The 22,385-nt window shown below is 42.6% G+C and overlaps 1 protein-coding gene across 1 annotated transcript; it reads right to left on the minus strand.

The window, feature by feature from the left end:
* Positions 1-1,947: 1,947 nt before the first annotated feature.
* Positions 1,948-21,917, minus strand: LOC109314370 (ATP-dependent RNA helicase DDX19B). The gene is made up of 12 exons (XM_019541509.1): positions 21,790-21,917; positions 19,080-19,128; positions 18,465-18,518; positions 17,920-18,055; positions 10,434-10,526; positions 9,602-9,704; positions 8,651-8,765; positions 7,717-7,894; positions 6,983-7,220; positions 5,693-5,855; positions 4,448-4,639; positions 1,948-3,733 (listed from the first exon to the last, which is right to left on the minus strand). The coding sequence occupies exons 1-12, from the start codon at positions 21,844-21,846 to the stop codon at positions 3,672-3,674; spliced, it is 1,440 nt and encodes a 479-aa protein (XP_019397054.1). The 5' UTR covers positions 21,847-21,917; the 3' UTR covers positions 1,948-3,671.
* Between the last annotated feature and the right edge of the window lie 468 nt (positions 21,918-22,385).

Below are 22,385 nucleotides of genomic sequence, written 5' to 3' on the forward strand. Positions count from 1 at the left end.
GCTTGGACTTGAACGAATGGATTGCATAAAGTAGACGTTTGACTTAGCTGCGTTTCTTCATACTTTAATGGCAAACTCAATTACTGCCTTACAGAAAGTCAGTGAGTGTTAATTAGCTGCTTTAGAGAGCCAAGTGTGGCTTCCACAGTTCTGCTTGGACCTCTCCTTATTCGGGCAGTCTGGCAACTGGTTCCATAACATTTGTGCCCCAGTCCTCAGGAAGACAAAACAAGGTAAAGCTGTTGGCATGTGTGGTAGCCAGGAAATAGATACTGCTCTGCAATTACAGTTAATAAATATAAGACTTGGTATTTCAGGGTGAAAGACCAGATGAATGACAGATGCTAAATTCTGAAGAACAGGACAAAAGCTGGTATTTGATCCAGTGATTAAAGAAGCGTGAAGGAGAAAATAAGACCCAGAGTGACACAGCCAAAGTGACTGGTAACGGAGATCATAAAGCAATGCTATCTCCTCTCAAGGGGTGGAGAGGTGTAATATAAAGCCAGATGGGACCATTGTGTTCTTATACTGTGACCTAACACTTCCCTGAATTAATTAATTTGAACTAGAGTATAGCTTTCAGAAAAACATCCTATCTTGATTTAAACATCGGCAGTACTGGGAACCTACACCAACCCTCACTAAGCTGTTACAATAGTTGTTACCTTTACTCCTAAAACTTTGTGCCTTTTTCTCAGTCTGCATATTTTTAGCTCTGGCCTTCAACTATTAGATCTTTTTACATTGATGAGCTTGTTATTGAAGTCATTCCTATATTGATACTCGCGTAGACTGATCTCTTCAGCTCCTTTTTGGTAGCAAAATAGAGCGAGCTCCTGGAGCAGGCGTCTTACAAATCCTACATAAATTTTTGCTTTGCATCTAATTTGTTCCAGATTTATCCTTTGATAGATGCAGTCACTGAAGGCAGAGTAGGTAAGGTGTCTTGCTACAGCCCCAGTCATGAATTTGACACAAGTTTTGTCATGGTCACCTCCCCATAGACCAACTACCAATTAGTTCCTAAGGCCACTGATATCCATTTAAAGGCAAAATGGGATCATATTCCCTGATCCTAATGATTGTGCCTTCTGCCATAGCCTGATGCATGATTTTGGAATTGTGCATCCGTTCCCAACTGTGACCTACTTGCCAGTGCAGGGGGAGCCTGGGGTCATGATTCCCTGCCCTGGCAAGTTGTTAGCTGGTTGCTAGACAATTAGCAGACTGTTGGCTGCCTCTGGGACCACATTCAGGCTGGAGCCAGGCCTGGTGCAGTGCCCAGAGTTGGCTGACGAGCAGCTGGATTGGAAATGGAGGGGGCTCAAACCTCCCAGGAACCAGCCAGCTTAAGTGCAAGGGGCTCAGGTTGAGGAGTAAAAGATGGCCAGACCTGATGCTAACCATATCATTCCCCTCTGCCATGTGATATAGAAAATGGTATATCGTAACTATGTTAGCCCAGCAATGGGGTGGAGTGTTGAGTTTTTGATGCGCAGTTATTGCTAAGACTTTGAGGCAGGAAGAGTTTTGGTAGCAGTAGACATTAGTGAGGAATAAAATCAAGCTGATTTTGTTTGTCATCCAATCTAGTTTCATAGTAAATGACTAGTAGGATGCATTCAGTACAGGGAGATGTCCATGTGTAAGAAATGCAGCAACACTTTTTACATTGCAATCTTGTGTCCTGAATGGGCATGTATTTCTGAAGAAAACCTGTCTAAAGTTCTGCCTCCAGCCCCTTACACAAGACATTTAACAACACATGGAGAGTAGAGGAAAAGAGTAGCTGAGGCATAGTTCTGTATGTGCTCTTTATTCCAATTAAAAGTACATTAGAAACAGCACACAGGACCAGCAGCAGTGTTCATGACAGTTCAACCCAATGCACTGCTGTCAAAAGGTCATTCAGCTGTATTATTAAAGTAGGTGATCGAACAAGTCTTCCACTCGACACGCAAGCACTCACTCACCTGCCACTTTAAATAGGTTTCCAACAGAATAAAAATAGATACACCCCAGAATACAAAAAGTTTAGATTTTAACATTTTTTTTTCACTAAAGCCTTTATACAAATTGATAAAAGGGTGCACAATTTCCTAAAATTTTAGGTACATTTTAAATGAGCCTTTTTTTACTTGGTAAAAGGATCCATGTTCCTGTCTTTGAACAGAATATGATGGCCAAAATTGCAATGAAAATTCAGAGCTAAATTTACAATTTATACATTTCTTTTTGAAGCGATTCCTGTACTGAGTAGCAGTACGATGGCTGCTTGTGCATGTCCCATTTTTCCCAAAAGAACTGTGCACCACATAGTTAACGCTTAGGAGCCTATTTCTCTGGGAAACTTGGGGTGGGGGGGGGGGAAACAAAAACTCACATTTTCATTTGTGCACAGTAAGTGGTCCCAACACAACTGAAAGCCCAAATATAGCAGTTCTCAATAAAACCATCTCTGGTAAGGATCACCTCAGGGGCAAGGTTTGTAGGGACTGATGACCTGTCTGTCTTTCTTTTTTTTATTAAATACAAAGCACAATGAAACTGGAGTGCTTCCCATGAGTATTTTGGCTGAGCGGTTTAACTCAAGACTATGATACTGAAACATACTATAACAGGCAAATTTGGTGTTCTATATAAGGGTATTTTTGGTCAATACAAGCTGTCATGATTTTTCACCAGATAAATATTCCTGTTTGCATTATTGATTGGTAAAGTCCAACAGCTCCATATGACCTCACAGGGAGCTGTCTGGACAACAGCAGCATTTTAAAACTGGCACCACCTGCCTCATGGTAACTGCAACTCCCATTCCCCTATCAAAAGACACTGACAATTGTAGGGGTGAATTTATTTGGGAAATTCATTTGTACAGGTTCCTTTACACTGCTGATCCCTCCCTCCCCACTGACCCCCACCTGAACCCAAATTAGGTTTGGCAAGGTTAAAAGCATTGTTTGAACTTCTAGAATCGTTAATTAGCACTTTCATCACTGCACTGCTTTATGAATTGTGGCCATTCTAAAACAAAGTAAAACAAAATACTGCCCAGCAAAAGCAACACGGCACCAGTGTTTCAGAGTATGAACTAATGAAGATATCCTTTGGACAATCTACTTAAGGAAAAGCAGGCAACTCCATCTGGAAGCCAGATAAAAATCGTAAGTGCCAAGAAAAGAAAAAAAAGAAATCTTATCTCATACAAGTTTCATTTTGAGACTGAAAAAACCAAACAAAAAAACAGCTGCCTTTTTTAGTCAATGTCCACATATATTTGGCTGTTGAGTTTTAATAGATCATTTTTAGTCATGTTATAAAAGTTATCTCCCAATTAACATTGATAAAGTTCATTTTTATTTTATTCTTTCTAGATATTTACTTATTGGTCACTTTTTGGCAAGTGTACTTCATAGAATTTAAAACATCTTCCCATTTTAAGGCTAAACTAAGAAATGTTAAAAGCTTCTGTAAACATTTCCTCTTCCTTCCCATAGTTGCACAATTTTAAGTCCAACTGCAATTGTTAAAATGAGGTAATTTCTGTGTATTCATATCTTAAGAGTCCTTTTCGTGACTGGCCGAAAGGTGTGCCAATCTGAACGCTGATCCAATTTTAGTGGGAGAGCTACCACAGCAGGGTGTATACCAGTTCCAGCAGCTGCGTTTCAGTTGGCTATTTTCTCTATTTCATCCAAGTCATCGGTATCCAGTTTTTCTATCTTTTTGTCTGCAAAAGAAGATTGGAAGGTAATCAGACTGTATGCAGCTTTAATACAACGAAAGAATAGAAGATGAGAAGGTGTCTTTCCTGAAATGGAAAATAGGTCCCATTTATTGTTCCTGAGAAACTGAGTTTTGAATCAAGGCTTAAAGATAAAAATCAATCGACGAGTCATTCAGGTACCATAAATAAAACTGAAGCAATTTCTGGGTGGGGGAAAAATAAATCTCTCAAGCTGTGTGGCATTCAAACATTATCATTTGTGGAGTATCATCTTTAATGATGCCAGCTAGCAAATGAAAGTTGGACTGATGCAACAGGCTATGGACAGGCATTTCTAACCACGCATTACATATTTCACTCTTTCAGAACAGACATTCAGATCTATCAAAATGGGCTATAACATCTGCTCATTAAACAATATTCCACTGCTTTGTGCAACTGACTTTGAAGTAAGAGCTTACTGCTCATTTGAATGGGTATAAATGACTGGGTGAAGAACAGAACAGATAACTGTACCTTTGGAAGACTGTAATACAAAGAGCAGCTGTATTATTGACAGACTGACTGCAGTAAAATAAAACTGCTTAAATCAAATCAGGGCCTAGAAAACCTGTATGAAAGTCAGAGCTGCTTGATGCACAACTGGGCAAAATTCTATAGAATCAGTGATCTGCTTCTCTAACTCTACAGGAAAAAAGGAAGCTTGAAGGGACATACTGAAATGTTCTTGGATCCTGTTGAGGATATTCATGCTGTGCTTGCTGTCTACCATGTTAATAGCGAGTCCTCGTTTGCCAAAACGACCTGTACGACCAATCCGATGCAGATACGTCTCATTATCTGGGTTTCCATCTTTATCCACAGGAAGATCAAAGTTGATAACAACAGACACTTGTTCCACATCAATCCCTGAGGGAGGAAAGCACAAGTCCACAGTTAATACAGCCTTGGCATGGTATTGTATGAATTGCAGAATCTATTGGTTTTAGCAGTTTTCATAGAGCTGCACCATGAAAAGTTAACAACCCCTTGGTCAAGGAGTCTGCAGAGATGCCACAAGTTGAAGCTAGATGGTTCAGGAGAATGTGTAAGGGCAACTGGAAACACATGCTTTCTATACCATATTTTGAATTTAGTTTTCAATTGATGAACCAATTACCCAATCTTTTAACACACTCTTGAACAAGTAGTATGTAGCCCTGGTGACAGAAAAGACTACTACATTCCAGTAACTGGCAAATGAGCTAAACTGTCCCTCCCACTTCCCTAAAAGGCTTCAAAGACCATGAAACTTCTCATGTATCAATGTCTTATTCACAGCACAGACTATTACCAGGGAGTTACTTTTGCAGACAATGACTCTTTTATTATGAGAATCCAGAACACATTCATCTGGCAACGTATGAGACAGGATGCAGTCATATGAGCAAGGGAAGTTGAGTTAGTTAAATATTAGGAAAAGTTCTCTCACAAGGAAGGCAGTAAAACACTGAACAGGTTACCCAGAGAGGTGGTGGAATCTCTGTGCTTGGAGATTTTTAAGACCCAACTAGATAAAGCCTTGACTGGGATGATTTAGTTGGAGGTGGTCCTGCTTCGAGCAGGGGGATGGACTAGATGACCTCCCTGGGTCCCTTTTAACCCTAATTTTCTATGATTTCTCCATGCCAAAAGGTTAGAAAGACGTGAGAGATGCAGGAGGGCAAGACTTGCAATCTGTGCCTGACTGCAGGCACCTTTGCCAATAGCTGCTAAGTATTCTTCTTGAGAAATGTAATAGCTGGAAGTGGAAACAAAAGTCCAGAAGCAGTGAAAGAGAATGTCTTTCCTGGAACAGGGTTAAGGACCCCAATTTGTGCAGTGTAACACAAAGCCTCTTACAAATCCTCCTCTACAGAGAACAGTACTGTTCCATCTCCAGCATAAGCTGCCTGCCTCCAACGCAGCATCACTGCATCTCACCTCTGGCACAGACGTTTGTTGTCACCAGCACTTTCTCTTTGCCCTCTCGGAAACGTTCTATAACTGCGGCTCTTTGTTCCACCATCATCTCGCCACTTAGCAATGCCACCTGGTGACCTTCTTTTGACAGCTCTGCTGCCAGCCAGGCAGCTGTTTTGCGAGTCTGAAATGTAAAGCGAGAGCAATTCAGGTCTCCTAGAGAGAAGGCAGCTTTAGAACGTGAAATGGAAAAAGGCCTCTTTACAGCAAAGATTTTTCAACCCTGCTTATTTCTGCTCACCCCAAGGTTCTAGAATCATAATTTAAAAGGGGGAAGAGCTGAGCAAAATCGCTACCTTGTTTTGAAAGCCAAACATGATGATTAAGCTTAGAAACATTTTTCTACTTCCTTTTGTAATCTGATAGAACAGGAAGACTGTGTGCAGACCCTTTTTCATCATTTTCCTCTGTATAGTCAGTCCCTTTCTTTATGCGGCTCTTTCACTTACCAGCAAGCCATAGAAATTAAAAAAAAATTAAAGTTAGGTAGCAGATCACAGTAATTGTCCAGAAGAAAAAAGAGGCCAGAGTAGTGTCTCTTATGTACTCTCTTCGGCATACAGAGGAAAACTGCGGGCCAGAAGGGTCATGAGTCAGCAACATAACCCCAAGCAGAACCCAAATCTTTTACCCGCAAGACTTTTCTCATTATTTATGACTTCACAACTCCATTTGACTTTGATTTTCCTCAAGTTAATACATACTTTGTTTTTAAAATAGGTCTTTTCCTATTCAGAGCTTTGCTTGGGAATAAAAATAATAAATTGGTATCTACCATACAGCCGACACCATGCAACACAGCCATGTTCATGACCAGCTGGTACTAGTATGTGTCTAGTCTCGGAAACCGTGCTGAGACACAATCCAGCTCTTGCCATTGTAATAAAGTGCCTGTCCACAGGCAGCAGAGAAACTGCAGCAGGAACAACTATTTTCAAACAGCAATTGCCAGCAGGCTTCTAGCCTCAGCACAGATTAGACCAGCAAGTCAGTATTAGGGTAAGGCCAATGTGTTAGACACTTCCAAGAATCCTCTGTACTTTTCATTTTCAAGGCAGGGACAGGGACTGCTTGTTTTCCATTCTTGTTCCTTACAAAGAAAGACCATCCCCTCAATCACGTTGCAAGGAACATATACTATTGTGGCTAAGGTTCTTAGCATTTGTAAACACCACTTTGGAGTTGGCCTGTTCTGACTAGAGCTTCCATTTAGAGCACACCCACGGTGTTTCATTTCCGAGGGTAACTCACATGACAGAAGATCATGGCCTGCGCAATGGTGATGGCTCCATAGATATTACAGAGAGCCTGGAACTTCTCATCTCGATTGTTACACATAACGTAGTATTGCTTAATGGTGTCTAGCGTCTCCTCCTCTCGCTTCAGTTTGATGATGTTTGGGTCAGGAACAACTTTCTGAGCAAATTTCCACACTGAATCTTCAAAAGTGGCAGAAAACAGAAGCATCTGACAATCTCTGGGGAGCATTCTGCACAATAAAGCACAAGGCAAGTAAGTGCCATTAACCCTCATCATTCTACTAGAACTTCTGCTAAGGGCAGAGCAAATCTCCGTCACCCACAAATCTTCTGGAATCAACTTAAGTGCATTACTTTTGTCTAATGTTAAGTTTGAAATATTTTATCTTCCTGGTTCTATTGACTGGTGGTGTCTGGACAGATTGGGTATTTAAAATCAGGGAGGCGCACTCAGTGAAGACAGCCCTTGTTCCTTGAGAAGATTAAAAGCCTGTCTCCCACTGAAATTCTGGTTCTATTAACTGCCTAAAGTATATTTCTTTGGAAGCTGTTGACCTTATTGGTTAAAGGAGCCAACAGAGAATCTTCTCGTATTTGGGGGAGAGCCCTTCTTTCAACAAGAGTAAGTGGGACATTAAAGAGACCACTGAGAAATCTAACTGGCTTTGATGGAGGAAAGCTACAATTCCACACCCCCCTTCAATGGATAGGCCAGATGGTCCTTACCTCTGAATGCGAATGCTCTGATCTTGATGACCCTGGGTTGCTATCATCACATCTGCTTCATCTAAAACAAACACTTTGATCTTCTTGGGGTCTATGAATTTCAGCTTGGAGCACCAGTCCAGGACAGTGCCAGGAGTACCAATTACAATCTGCTCAGAGATCTTCTGACCTCTCTCCACTGTTAAGAGACAGAAAGGTTTTACTGACATCACTGGGGAAAAAACAAATACCCCAGCAGCCCAACCTCTCTTTTTTACTTTGCCACAAGAAGATAAAAATCCATACATCCTCTTGCTTCAGGTTCCTTTTCTACTCTGGGACTGATTTTTTCAAACAGAGTCAGTACACACAGAACAGCAGGTATCATTATAACCTTTTTAGGTCAGGTCTGCAGAGCCCAATGCTATTTCTCCCTTGTAGAGGAGGTAATTTCTCTAGAATCCATAGCTTTTTTGCAGCACACAAGATGTCACATTTAAGCCAGGCAGAAATGGCATAATTTATAGAGTCTATGTAACCTCAAATATGACTATCTGTAAATATGCAGACTGCATAGGTATCCTACAATATAAAAAATCCTCTTGGACAAAAGGTCACCAAGAATACTTCTCAGCAGCTACTGATATTTAGCTAACTGTAACTGAAGCACTGGAAGAAGAAATTCAAGAAAATCCTTAATACACAAGTTGTGCGTCTGCACTACTCCGTCCCCCCCATTGAGTGCTTTTGAAAATTAACTCTTGTAACACCAACTAGTGTTCTCTGCAGCACTTAGATTTTAAAGAATTTGATTCTAGCTCAGCTGGGCTACAGCATCATTGTTACATTGGCCACAGTGTCATTGTTGGCAAGTTTTAAGCAAGATTAATGCACTGAGTCCAATCGCTATACAGTACAAGATAAATCTGCTGGGGGCATTTTCTCCCACACTCACATTTATTGCCTCGGACAGCATATGCAAGTTTCAGCTCTGGATAAAATTTTCCCATCTGTTCAATCACTTTTCCTGTTTGAAGTGCCAGCTCGTATGTTGGGGAAAGGCACAAACACTGGAGGGAAAGGGGAATAAGAGTGCGTTAGATCTCCCGTGAAACACGTTTTGTTGTAACCCTTCACCTCTATGCAGAACAGAGAACCAACGTTTAAGACCAGAACATTTAAATTTATACTCATTGGCTGAACTGTGCTTTTGGAAACTCTCCCTTTTAGATGAGTAGAGTCAAATTCCTTTTGGTTTTGTATTCCTTTTGCCCACACAAGCAAGTGGGCAAAACATCTTGATAAGGGCAAGTGCTAAGATACGCTGCTAGGAAGAGTCACACAAACACTTTAGTAAGAAAACATTAAAAGGTGTTTCCAATGGATACAACTGTAATTAAACAGAGTGCAGCATCCTTAGCAAGGAATTTCTTACACCGGTGACACTGCCCAGTTAACCAGGTCCTCTCCTGCTGGCTACCCACTTTTGGGGGGGGAAGGTCTATTTAAAACAATTTCTGAGTGAAAGTTAAAAGTGTTAGTCAGCTTCCTACATAATTTAAGACTTCTGTCCACTCATTTTCCCATGCTTGCTCTGCAATATTCCCTTACTCAGCCACTCAATTGTCCCTTTTCTGGCTCCTCAAAAGACTACTGGAAGATGTGAGAAGGAGAGGAAGCCAAAGCTGCACAGGTGGTGCAGGGAGCCCAGTAGCTATACACAACAGGCACCTACATGTCAAGGGCTTTCCCTACTTTGCACTGAAACAGCAACATATTGGGAAGTGCTTCCTGCTATGGAAATGCTACCAAGGGCCCAACCAAAAAGAAACTGCAGCCTCTCCGCTAGATGGCATTGCACTGCCACTAGACACCAACACAACCAGCAGATTCCAGAAGCCTTTACCTGTGGGTACCTGTTCCCAGGTTCAACTCTGCTGAGCATGGCCAAGACAAAGGCAGCTGTCTTACCAGTACCAGACTGAGACTGGGCAATCAGGTTCTGTGGGCTGAATCAACACAAAACAGTCATTTTAAACACTCTGGGATGAACTTGACATAGCGCGACTAACATGGGCTACATGGCAACAGGATGAATGACAGCCACAGATAAGGGATTCTAATACACTGGCCCTGCATCTTAGCTGTATCCAAACTAAAGCCACATCCAGTCTCATAAAAGCAGGATTTCACAAGATGGAGGGTGCAAGTGAGCACTCTACAAATTGCATCCATCTAGACACAAGCAGCTTCCATGGACTGTGGAAGGAGGCTGCTGCCATGTGGCAGTACTTTTCTATATTGCTCAGCTCCCCCTTGCATTGGCATCACTCTTTCATGCCCTTCACCCCAAGGGTATGGATGAAGTAAATGGAGAAACTGAGGCAGCCATGAACTGTGGCATTTGAACTGCAGTGCCTCGGCCAGGATTTATGGAGTACCATGGTTAAACAGCTTTATAAAGTCTCCCTTATATTATAAAGATCATCAGAGTTACTGCTGCCAAAGAGAGAGAGAAGTACTGCTGTAGAGCTGGCAATGAAGGCAAGGGTGCTTTATGGGGCCCTATGCGCATCTGTTGTGTAGCCCATCAGCACAACCCCGGACAGCTGATTGCATCAACAGCTCTGTGTGTCGCAACACTTCAAGCAGCCTCACCTGAAATATGTGGTTTAATGGTTAACAGTGATTTCATGCCTCCCCTCTATTTACCAAGTGCAGAAAGGATGTATACATACGGTTCAGCAAGCATCATGGGCAGAGCATTCTCCTGAATTTTAGATGGTCGGTTGAAGCCCATGGCATAAACTCCTTGCAGGAGCTGGGGTTTCCTGGAAACAGGAGAGGAAGAAATAGAAGGGTTTTTGAAGAGCACAGCATTAGAAACAGGTATTAAAAGTCAATAGGGAGATCACAGTGCAGGTCCCTATAAAGCCAAACCTAATAACCAGCAGGCCTGCCAAAATGCTCACCGTTATCACATGAACCAAGAGGAAAATTTTGAGCCAGCTGTTTTTGTCTATACTGTTAATGGAGGGGAAGTGGCCCCTCTGTGGCTCATTCACTATGGGCTTGCACATACCCTAGAAATTCTAGACAACAGTTTTCTTCTTCCAACAGAAGCACAAATCAAAGAGTAGAGATACTAATTCAAAACTATGAACTTCCTGCCCTTTATTACATCAAGGAATAAAACGCAATTACATTGGTGGCAAAGTACTTAGTGGCCCATCGTAACAGTTTAAAATATTCACCAAAAATTAACACGGGAACAAAGATTTTAGTTGAACCCATAAAAACATACTGGGAACCCCATTTTATCCCAAAGCCTGAATCCTGGAGAGAATTACTTGGAGCATCTCACACCCACTGCTCAGTTTTAAATTAACTAAACATGCCCAAGCATCAGTGCAGACAGCTGAGCCTGCAATTCTCTGTTCAATATTTCATTCAATTCACTCTGTTCAATGCATAGCTATGATCAAAGGAAGCAAGCAGTGTGTCAGGACCTATTAAAAATAGAATAGATACTAAAACTGCCTCTCTGTAAAACAATGAATGGAGAGAGAGGCAGTTAGCTGTGTTAGTCTGACATTAGGCAGAAGGCACCTATAGTGATGCCTTATAAAACAATGGTTCATCCTTAGCTGGGGTAGTGTAATTTGTTCTGGTCATCCAACCTCAAAAAGCAGATAGCAGAAATATACAGAGTTCAAAGCCTGACAGAGATCAGCTTTGGAGAAATTTCTTTATGAAAAGAAATGGGAGACTGAGGTTAGAAAAGACATGAAGACCTTTTTTTTTTTTTTAAATAAAGGTGAATTGCAGATAGAAGGTAAATAGGATGCTTTTATTTACTGCCCCATGATCCAAGACCAAGGAAAAATTCCATAAGAATGTAAAGCCTTGAGAAAAAGGTGATCTTTTTTTTTAAACCACACGTGAAACTTGATCTCAAATGATACCTTGTACTAAAGACCTTAGCAAGATTACAAACTAGAGTAAATGTCAGTATGATTTTAATAATCTAATACCCCATCTAATATTCATCTTTGCATCATCTAATAGTCTCTTTGTATCGACTGCAATTACATTACAGTTCATTCAGTACCTGCAGTTTTCTGTTCTTTCTGGTAGCAGAGACAGGGGGAACTTGTGACCAAATATCCTTTTTTCCCCCCCCAACAGCAAAATATCATCTGTTTAGAATGCGTTTATTTTTTAAATCTGATTTCTTGATAAATCAGCCTACATACGTGCCATTCTCTCCATTCTCTGGAGCTGGGGAAACCCTCTACGTCTTTACACTCTTGCAGCACTGTCTGCTCCACCTTAATTTGTATGTACTAGGAACAGCACACAACAACTGCCTCTCTCTCACCCATGAAGCATTTTTATCCATTTCCTATACTTTGGATGTCTAGTTCCCAGTCTGGAAAAAACAGCTCAGTCAGGCTGGACTACAGGGTTGAAGCAGGCCACTGGCTAGTAGTAGTTTCTCTCGAGTGTTCAGTCAGGGCTTGCTTCCTGGGGAAGCCGTTAGTTTGCCTCTGCGTATTCTTCCCAGTCTCTTATTAAGCTACAGCTAATGACCTCGTGTAGGAAATGTTTGCAGTCCAATACAAAGAAACTTCACCTCAATGACCTGTTCATATGCAGCATATATAAAGTTCATCATCTTGGTATTCTTAGATTACTACATAAGCACTCCTACAGCATTCAACACACTAAACAGCAGTTGCACATCATCAACCAACTCCATTTCTGTCACATGCAGACATCTGGTACCAGGTTGCTTGCACCCTCCAATAAATCAGCTGTGCAGACGCTTGTACAGGATGCTAGACTGGGTGGACCACAAAGGCAATCAAGAGTCAAGTATGGGATGCAATGGCCCAAAATGAGGTAACCATAATAGAGGAGCCAGAAGTCACTGCAATAGCATTTTAACATTAGTCACTCCCTACCTAGATGTTTGGCCCCTATGCAACACATTAAGTACTGGGTTTGTGAAAGAAAGACAAAGTCAGCATGGCCCAGGCTATTAATCAGTACACAGCTAGAAGACGGAACTCAAACTGAAGTATGTGCATCACAGTAAGCTCTTAGTCTCGGCAGGTTCTTGTACATCTAAGGAAACTCAAAAGCAACCCAAAATTCGGGTTAAGGTATCTCTCAACTGATTATGTTTAACTGCTCGTTGGAGTTCTGTTTGCGTTGTTCAGAACTAAGCAGTTACGATTCCAAAAGCTTTTCCACCCACAACCTCCTCTTTGTTAAACCTTTCTACTCAGCTCAGCATGCTTTTAAAAAAACATATATTTCTTGCAAACCCTGGCTCAAAGGCTCTTTGAAAATGTAACCTTGCGTCAGTTCAAAAGCAAAGATCTACAAAGCCCAGTTCTCCGAAACACTTGCCAAGGAGACACCAAGTGGTTATAGAATTGAAGACTCAATTAGTCCAAGTGCCCCCACCATTAACTTCCTTTGATTGTTAGACTAATTCTCATCTTTCAAAAGCCAAACAGACAAAAATCATCTCAGGAGCCTTTTTGTAGCCACTTACTTACAAAGTAACCTAGAAAAATGAAACTGATGTTTCCAGGTGAAAAGCAGGTCAGTCTGATGTTCTTCCACAGCCCAAGAGTAACAAAACCAAGAACACCGAGGTTGTTGAGAGAACTGAATCTCTGGAGAAGAACCACACGCCATATTTTAAGAAAAGAACATAACTATCTCTTGTTCCACGAGTCTTTGGTGTGGGTACTTAGATCTTCACAAGGGTTCTTGAAGGTTGTGTTCTTCACTTCTCATCTGAAATATAAAAAGCCTCTCTCTCTCTTCTGAAAGTGTTTTTGCTGGTTTTAAATAAAGCTTTAAGAACCTCCTTTGAGAACACTTTGGCTAAGAGGACAATCTCAGAGCAGAATGAGATTCCTCTATTGTGAGCTCTGCCTATACTGTAGAAGAATGGGAACCTCAGTTAAAAGAGTGCTTGCTGACAGGTGCTTGACTACTAATCACAAACACAGAAGCAATCTAGACCCACAGCTGGATACTTGTGTGTGTGCAGGGGTGCCATGATAACAACCATTGTGTTATAATTCATGCACACCTTGACTGTTGCTCTTGTATTCTTAATTACTGTTAGAGCTGCAGCTGCATTTTTACAGTACCATCGTAGGGCTGCTGTGTTAATTTAGTCTGTCAGCTTCTTACCGTTTAACATTTACTTGCCTTTTGCTTTTTGCTTACTTAGTCTGTGCTTTTCATCTGCTCATGTACGTATGTCATGGCATAAGATTTTATATATTGATTCAGTAGCCTCGAATATTGCATCCAGTGGTCACCTCCACTGCTGATAGCACCTTGGCTGCACTTGCTACCCAAGGGATGTTCTCTTGGCCAGAGTCTACTGGACAAGCTTTTTAAGGGACAGCTACTCTGATCTTCCCTCCATTTGCTGAAGAGTCCCGGTGAGGTCAGGAAGAAAAAAAACTTCTGAAGCTTTTATACAAAATGGTTTTGCTTTGCAATTCACATTTAAGTGACTAGCTTGATCATGGAAATCATCTAGATCAGTGTTTCTCAACCTTTTAAGTAGCAAGTACCCCCTAACTTCTGAAAATTTTAATAAGTACTCCAACGCTCAATCTTCCAGGGGATTTTATATTTACAGACTAATGTGTGCCATATGTTGGAAGAAGGTCTGTGTATATAAGGCTGCGATGTGACAGATGTCTGATTTGGTGTGGCTAGGGTTGCCACCTTTTACACCAGGGATGTACAACTCAAGCATGTACCTGAGCTAGAAGTGATGCTGGCCAAAGCTAGGAGGGCTGAACCCAGTGCCACGCAAAACGTGGCACACCAAATTATTACTAGGGAATTTGAATTTTCTGCCGTAGTTTTGAGAGGAGGAAGGGGCAAGAAAGAGCGGAAAAGAGGGCAAGAGAGAAAGGAAAAGGCAAGAGAGAGAGAGAGAGAGAGAGAGAGAGAGAGTGTGTTGGGGTACCTGCATACCCCCTGCCTGTGTCTCATGTACCCCCAGGGGTACACGTACCACAGGGTGAGAAACTATGATCTAGATTTCTCTCTTCTACCACAAGTCCAGTTTACTGTATGTTGGTGAATCCAATCTGAGAGATAAGAAGCCTCATTACTCCACAATTCAGACAAACCGGGATATGAGTGAACCTGGGAAGATGTCTTCAAAACCACTGGCACAGAGACCAAGACTTGTAAATAGTTTGCATGAAGGTTAAAGAATCTAAAGAAGCTGCCTGAAACAAGCCCATTTCATGCACAAGAGATCAAAGGTCTGCAAGACAAGCAGATTCTGCACTACTTTCTAGTACTTGTCTTTAAATTATGCATAATGCATAATATGCTAGTTTACAAATTAGCTAATTACTAATTTGCAGTTTTCTGAAATAGGAGTAAATGCACTTTTCAGATTCAACTACAGGTACTGCCTGAGAAGGTGCATAAAACCTCTAACTGCCCAGTGGAAGCAGCTACTGCCTCATCAGCTGGAGTCTAAAGTCTGTTAATGCAATACCTATTGTTGGGCAATGCAAGGACTGCTAAAGCAATGAGTAAGTCAGCCTGTTCACAACAGCTTCTGTACTGTTCTACCTACAATGATGGGATGTTGGCCAGATAGTAAACTGCAAAACAGAAACAAAGAGAGAAGTCTACTTTTGTTTCTCTTCTGAAGGCTGAAAGAGAAAAAGACTCTCTTTTCCCATTGATCTCTAAACTAAGCACTTAATTAGGAACCTGATTAGATTCTAATTAACAACCATATCAAGTGCTGGAAAGCAGGCTACTGAGAGAGGAATTCTAGTTAGGGTAATGAATAAAGGAGCAGGCACTGGAGGTTTAACTGCTTTTCCCAGATCCTTGGCAATGCAGTTCTCTTTCAGTGATAGTTGGCACCATTTTGTTTCAGGTGTATGGCCCAAAGTATCCAAGTTTCCAATTGTGGAATCTAACAGAGGAGCCTCTAGCTCGGGGCGGGCAATTATTTTGGGTGGAGGGCCGCTTACTGAGTTTTGGCAAGCCGTCAAGGGCTCAGGCAGCCCAGGGCAGATAAATATTAATTTTCTAAATTTTGTAGGGGCCCTGCAGGCTGCATTTTGCCCACCCCTGAAGCTCTACATACTTGATGATAAATGTCCCCTTTTACTCCAGAGCTGCAAAATTCTGCTACCTTATTTGGCAACAAATGGAACATTTTTCTAATCTATAGAAGTTAAATAAGCTTTCGTAGAGGGGCATTTTTCCTTTGACATTTTATAAAAAACATTAGGTTGTAACAGACCGAGCAATTTTTAAACCCCTTCTACTTGCTGAAATACATTTTAGAATGTCCAATATTATTAGTTATGCTGATTCCCTATTGCATCTCAGTTCAGGAAATGAAACACTGACTACTGAGTTTCACTTTTGTTTCTCATCATTCATCTTTAGCTTACAGTACAAAAGCACAATGTCTTTTCATTTGCAAAAACTACAGGAGAACATTTACTTCCAAAATGGAATTCAATTTAATTCTAATTTTAATTTTACAAAATGGAATTCATTTTAATTCTAATTTTACCCAGCACTCTTTCCTGCCTCTGCAGGGGGGTCAGACTCAATGATCTATAGAGGTCCCTTCTGGCCCTAACATCTATGAATCTATACTTCAATGCACAATTTTATAGGGAAAAAACAAAGCTTCCACAAAATCTACCTTGAGGGAAGATCTGACAGTATGCTCAAGAAGAGATTTCCTGGGAAAAAAGGGGAAAAGTCGTGGAATTTCAGGGCTTTCGACATTTTTGTTATCCTTCTTCAGTATCTCAACTCAAATTTTGGTCTATGCTGCTCCAAAGGATCTCTACAATCAAAATAGAGGTCTTGTTGCCACCAATCTGCCTTTACAAAGACAGTGTCCTTTTGACAGTAAAGATGTGAATGTATTCCTCTCCCCAGTAGAAAGGATGTGCTTGAAAGCCTTTTGTATAGACAGGTAATTCTCAATTGGGGTGCCCACCACCCCAACATTTGGCCCCTGTGTGAGGGGGTAAACACTGTAATAAAGAAATGAGTTTTGTAAATGAGTGTCATGAAATTCAGATAAGCTCATGGAGGGGTGTCCAGGATCTAAGAAGACTGAGAACCATTGGCATGGGCACTCTAAGGAAGTCACCACACCAAGGCTGAACACTGGTAACATTATCTTGACATTTTTTCCTACCCATCTCTTCCCAGGGTAAGATTTCTGTACAGGTACCCTCCATAGACAGTTTCTCAGTATGCTGCTTTCTTTAGCCAGAAGGAATTTAAAGTTTCCTCTGCTTTCTTCAACCTTAATTTCCCAGAACATCCTAAAGCAGCTGTGACAGAAAATGACAACAGAGCATCGGCTGGAGTGCAGCTGAGGTGCCATTAAATCACAAAGCCTGCACTTCACACTAGAGACTTCCAGAGGACAATAACCTTTCAGTATCTCATTTCAACTCTGCCAAACATTAGGAAAGTCAGAACAGGCCTGCAAATACTTTTAACTCTTGACTAGAGTACAAATGGCATAAACAATCTATTTTCAACAGCAGAGCATGACACATCTTTCCCCCCACTTCCCCAATGGTTGGATCTGGTAGGAAAAAAATCTTAAAAAAAAAAAAGTACCACAGTCAATTAAGTCCCCAGCACATGGCCACACACAAATAAATACAGAACACCCTTTCAAGCTCATAAATCCCACTCTGCTGCTTGAGAAGGCCAAAAACCTGATACAGCTGTCTGAATTACTTTCTCAAATGCAGCTCCCTCTGCTACTGCAGAGACAGAAGGCTCAGATATTAAAAGGTATTTAGGTACTAACTTCCAGTGAAATTAATGCGAGTTAAGTGCTTAAATACTTTGAAGATCTTGGCCTAGGAAACCAGAACACTGATCATGCAGTGCACTGCAAATGTATAATGCTCAGTACTGGGGTACTGACATTTCCCAACAGGTCTGTTGGCCATGCATGTGGGTCAAATGTAGCTATTCAGTCTAGTTTTCTGGTGCATTAACAGAATACGTTTGTAGACAACTGAGATCCTTTATACCACTGCTAACCTAAAATATTTGGCACCAGTGGGAGAAATTCTGAATCACTGTAGGACACTGCACTATGTCTTGTGGATTGTAAGGTGCACCACAATCAGCAAGAGAGCAGACACTTACAGTCGCAGCTCCTCAAAAGACTTCACTGAGTAGAGAGGTGACGTGGGATCTCTCTGCAGCACCTCCACTTGGTTTGTTGTGTCAACCAGGTTACTGCGGATAAGCTTGTTTAACAAGGACTGGGCGGCTCTGTCCTCTGCAAGGGAAGGAGGTACAAGTCAAGGGTAATTTTTTTTTTTTAAATTTACAGAGGGAAGTTCCTATAAACAAAGCAGCTCACAGAACCAGCCTTTCTGCAAAGAGAAGTTTTCCCAGGGCTATTATAGAAACAGGATAAACTCCCAGTACTCAGCGTATAAACAGCCAGCTGTTCTATTCTATTCCTCATTCCAGATATTTCTATTGTCTTATTTCCCTTTTCCCCCAACTCCAGACTGTTCTCTCTAGAATCAATATAAAATACCATCATTTTCCCAATTTTTAGTAGAAAGATAGCCCAAATTCCAAAGATACCCATCCTCTGAGATAAGGTAGGGCATCTTTAAAACCATTCATAATGAATCATTTTCCAGTTTCCCTTGTCAGTGCCTCTCCTTCGCATTTACCTTTTTCCTCGTCCTCTGTTTTCTCTGCATTGTCATCGGCTTTGACAACAGCACCTACGTTCAGACAGACAGCAGTCACTGGGGCAGTTTCAAACAAGCCAAGACAAAAATTCATTTGCACAGGCCCATTCACACACAGCAAGTTTATTTTTACAGTGATATGAAAAAATAAAATCAAGGCTGTCAACCAGTTCAGTAGGACTTTTACAGCATAGCTTTGCTCAGGCTTCATAGGCAATATTTAAGCCTCTATAAATTAAAGCATGGCTCTCCATCATGAGAATCTGGCTGTGTAGTTTGGTCCAACCCAATCAATCCACAGCATTTGGCTTTCACATCAACCTGGATCCATCAGTTTTAGTCACTAGAGCAATCTCCCTACCACATTTAATATTGATTAAACATTACTGAGCATTAACGATACTGTTTGAACAACAAACCATTAAAGTAGGCACTCAAACTAGATACTTAGCCCAAGCTACTATTTAGTTCTCTAGCTTTCTGTTTTCAACCTTTCGAAAGGCTGCTAAACCATTTCCTGTCTGTCAAAGGCTATAGTGTCTCAGCCCAAACACACACCAAAGAAATATTGCCCCTTAGGAACTATCAGCTCACCATTGGAATCTGGTTTGGTTTTCTCCTCCTTCAGGTGCAGGTTGCTCAACTGTAAACATGGGAGAAGATTTAAATAATGAAAAGGGATTTAAAAAGCTGCTGTGGACACATTCAGGAATCCTAATGTGGCCAAGCAAACAGTCGAATTTCCATTTTGATACAAGTTCTCCAATCTGCACAAACAGCACATGGGCCCTGGTAAAGTTGCCACGTGCTAATGTCACAGAAACTGAAAAAATCCATCTTTGAAACAGCGAAAGGGCATCTGCCCTTGAAATGGACTCGCAAACTTTCACATTGTAGACAGGTCTCAGAGGTGGGAGTTTCCAGAAAGAAACATTCCTAGGACTCTGCTATTTTGTGTTACCACATCATGCATCGGAAACTACCAGGAAGTATGCTGACAAAAAGCTGATGTGGGGAATTTGCATTCAAAGATGGTAACTTGACCTGGTAGTAGTCACATTACAATGGTAGCAGAGCCATTAACTCAGCGCTATGCATTGGAAACCACTATCTGCTGTTGCTAAAGGGATGTTTATTTTATTGCTGACTATGATACTGTGAGGATTTTAATACTTCTAGCATGGGTTTGGAGGAGTCACATTTCCAGGGAATGATAGTCAGCATTCTGATGACCAAAAAAAATGTTATGCTTTGTCACAAAAACATTTGCATTCCTCAAAGCTAGAGCAGTTTTCTTTCAGATGCAGCTGGTGGACATGAGGCAGAACATATGCTTAGTGACAATAATCTGTGTTACAGGAACAACAAAGGTGTGCCAATCCATCCTGCACCGCAATCCTAGTGGCCTAGCAAGAGTTGGGCACTCATGTGGAAGTTGTTGTCGAGTGTTGCTCAGTTTTGGGCTGTTACAGGCTGAAAGCGCTTGTGAGTAATAATACCAAGTAACTCTGAACGGACACCCAGCAAGTTGCATACGTGAAACAGGGCTGCAACTGGGACACATTTTGGGAATGAGGAAATGGAAGCTTGCAGTTCTGCTGAGTCATTCATTCACTGAATGAACTTTGTGGATAACTGGTAAACAAAACAAAACCAAAAAAACCGAAAGGATCGTCTGCAAGTAGATGCATGAATGATCCATGCTTCAGTCTAACAACTAAGCAAAACCAAAGCAAATAGCTGCTTTGTTATTTCACCTTGGGAATGTCAGAAATCAGTGCCCTAGACTGGATTTGCCACATACTCAATCTATCAGCCTCAAACATCGAGAATTACATACCCCAAACAGAGACATGGTAGTGCTAGCCACTGCAATATTTTCTGAACCTTAATATACCAGAAAAAAAATGGAAGTATTCATGAAGCTTGAATGCCAGATGTGTCCATCACTTCCACTTTACCCCCAGTTGAGAGAAGTAAATTAGGGGGCGTATCATATCACAAGCACCTGCTCCCATTAATTAAAGTAACCGCCTGAGCAGCAGCCTCACAAAAGTCAGCATTTATTCTTTGATCAAGGGGTCTCCCCCAAAATTAATCTCTCCTTAGGTTGTTAATTTGCTTTCTTTTAGCAGCCATGAAAGATGAATTTTGTACGTAGATGCAGGGCAAGTTATTTGCGTTGTTTGGATACATTCATGGAAAACTTGTTGGAAAAAAAATAACCCACCTGCCTGTCTTGAACAGCAATAACAAAACTTAGACAGCTGCATGAAGGGATGAGCAGGACCCTTCAGCGGTCAGCCCATCAAATCATTACTGTTCTAATGACAGACAGATGGAGATTTTTCTGCTTGGTAAAATCCTGGAGAGGTTGCTGCTTTTAATAGGGATACGTCCCAGAGGGGTTGCTGCTCTCATTCCACACACGACAAAGCCAGGACCCTCCAATCCCTAACTCAGAAACAGAAAGTGGGTCCATCTACCCCTACATGAAACAGCCGGCAGCCTGGCAATGGGGAAGCTCCCTCAGGATGTGTCACATTTGGGTCCCAAGAATCATTCCTGACCATCTCTGTACCCAGGTGGGTGTAATCTGCCCAACCCTCCGGGTTCTGACAAATGGAAAAACACCCTCTCTCTACTGGAACAACCCCATGCCCCAGGGCAGGCGGGGTGGACCAGCTAAGCAGCAGCTCTGCAGAAAAGGACCTGGGGGTGATAGGGGATAATTGGCTACATACGAGCCAACAGGGCACCGCTACTGCCAAGAAGGCCAGTGGCATCCTGGCTGCTGCATTGCCAGCAGATGGAGGGCAGCAACTCTTCCCCTGCATTCAGCACCGGGGAGGCCACACCTGGAGTCCTGCGTCCACTACAGAAAGGATGCGGACCAGCTGGAGAGAGTCCAGAGAAGGGCAACAAATGAGCACATGAGTGGTGAGGAGAGGCTGAGGGAAATGGGCTTAGTCTGCAGAAGAGAAGACTGAGGGGGGGATTTGATAGCAGCCTTGAAGTCCCTGCAGGGCGGTCGCAAAGAGGACGGAGCTGGGCTGTTCTCAGTGGGGGCTGATGATGAACAAGGAGCAATGGGCTCACGCTGCAGCAAGGCAAGCTGAGGTCGGATATTAGGAAGAACTCTCCCGAGGAGGGTAAGCGGAGCACCAGAGCAGGCGGCGGGCCCTCCCTCCCCGGAGGCTGTGAAGACGCGGGCAGGCAAAGCCTGGGCCCGGCCCTGCCCGGGTGACCCCAGGTCCCTGCCGCTATCCCCCAGACGCAGCAAGGAGCCGGGGACCGGACTCACCGACTCGGCGGCCGCTTCCTGCTCGTCCACCGCCAGGGCCCACGAGTCGGTGGCCATGGTCCGGACCGGCAACGCGGCGAGCGACTCGCTCCGGCTCGGCACCGCTCCCGCAATGGCGCCGGGTGGCGGTACTGCGCATGTGCGACCGCTCCGTGTCCGCCGCGTCCGGGCGGGAACCGGTGCCGCGGCGCGTGTGTTCCGGGCCCTGGCCGGACGCTCTGCCCGGGACACCGGTGTGTGCCCCACTCAGGAGGGGAGAGACCCAGGGGTTGCTGCCCAGCCCCCAAAGGAGCCTGCACATCCGTGCTTTTCTGCTCTGCTTTGCTTCGTCATCCAGGTCCGTGACTCCAGATCAGTGACAGTCAGTCCTTTGAGCTACCGCAGGTGCCCACTGGACGCAGTCACGGCCTTAGCGGAGGGCATCGTAAAACTAAAACTAAAACTCGATCACACCGAATATTTAATATTGCACGAGGACGCTTTTGTTGCAGTTTCGTGGAGAGGCCAAAGCGAAATGGAAATTGAAAATGACCAACTGGCTTCTAGGTCGTTGACGCTCAGCCTCGAAGGGGCCCCAAATGACTCTTGCCCGGGGT

This window comes from Crocodylus porosus, unplaced genomic scaffold, assembly GCF_001723895.1.
Source record: "Crocodylus porosus isolate Cpor-Errol unplaced genomic scaffold, CroPor_comp1, whole genome shotgun sequence".
Taxonomy (NCBI): Eukaryota; Metazoa; Chordata; order Crocodylia; family Crocodylidae; genus Crocodylus; species Crocodylus porosus.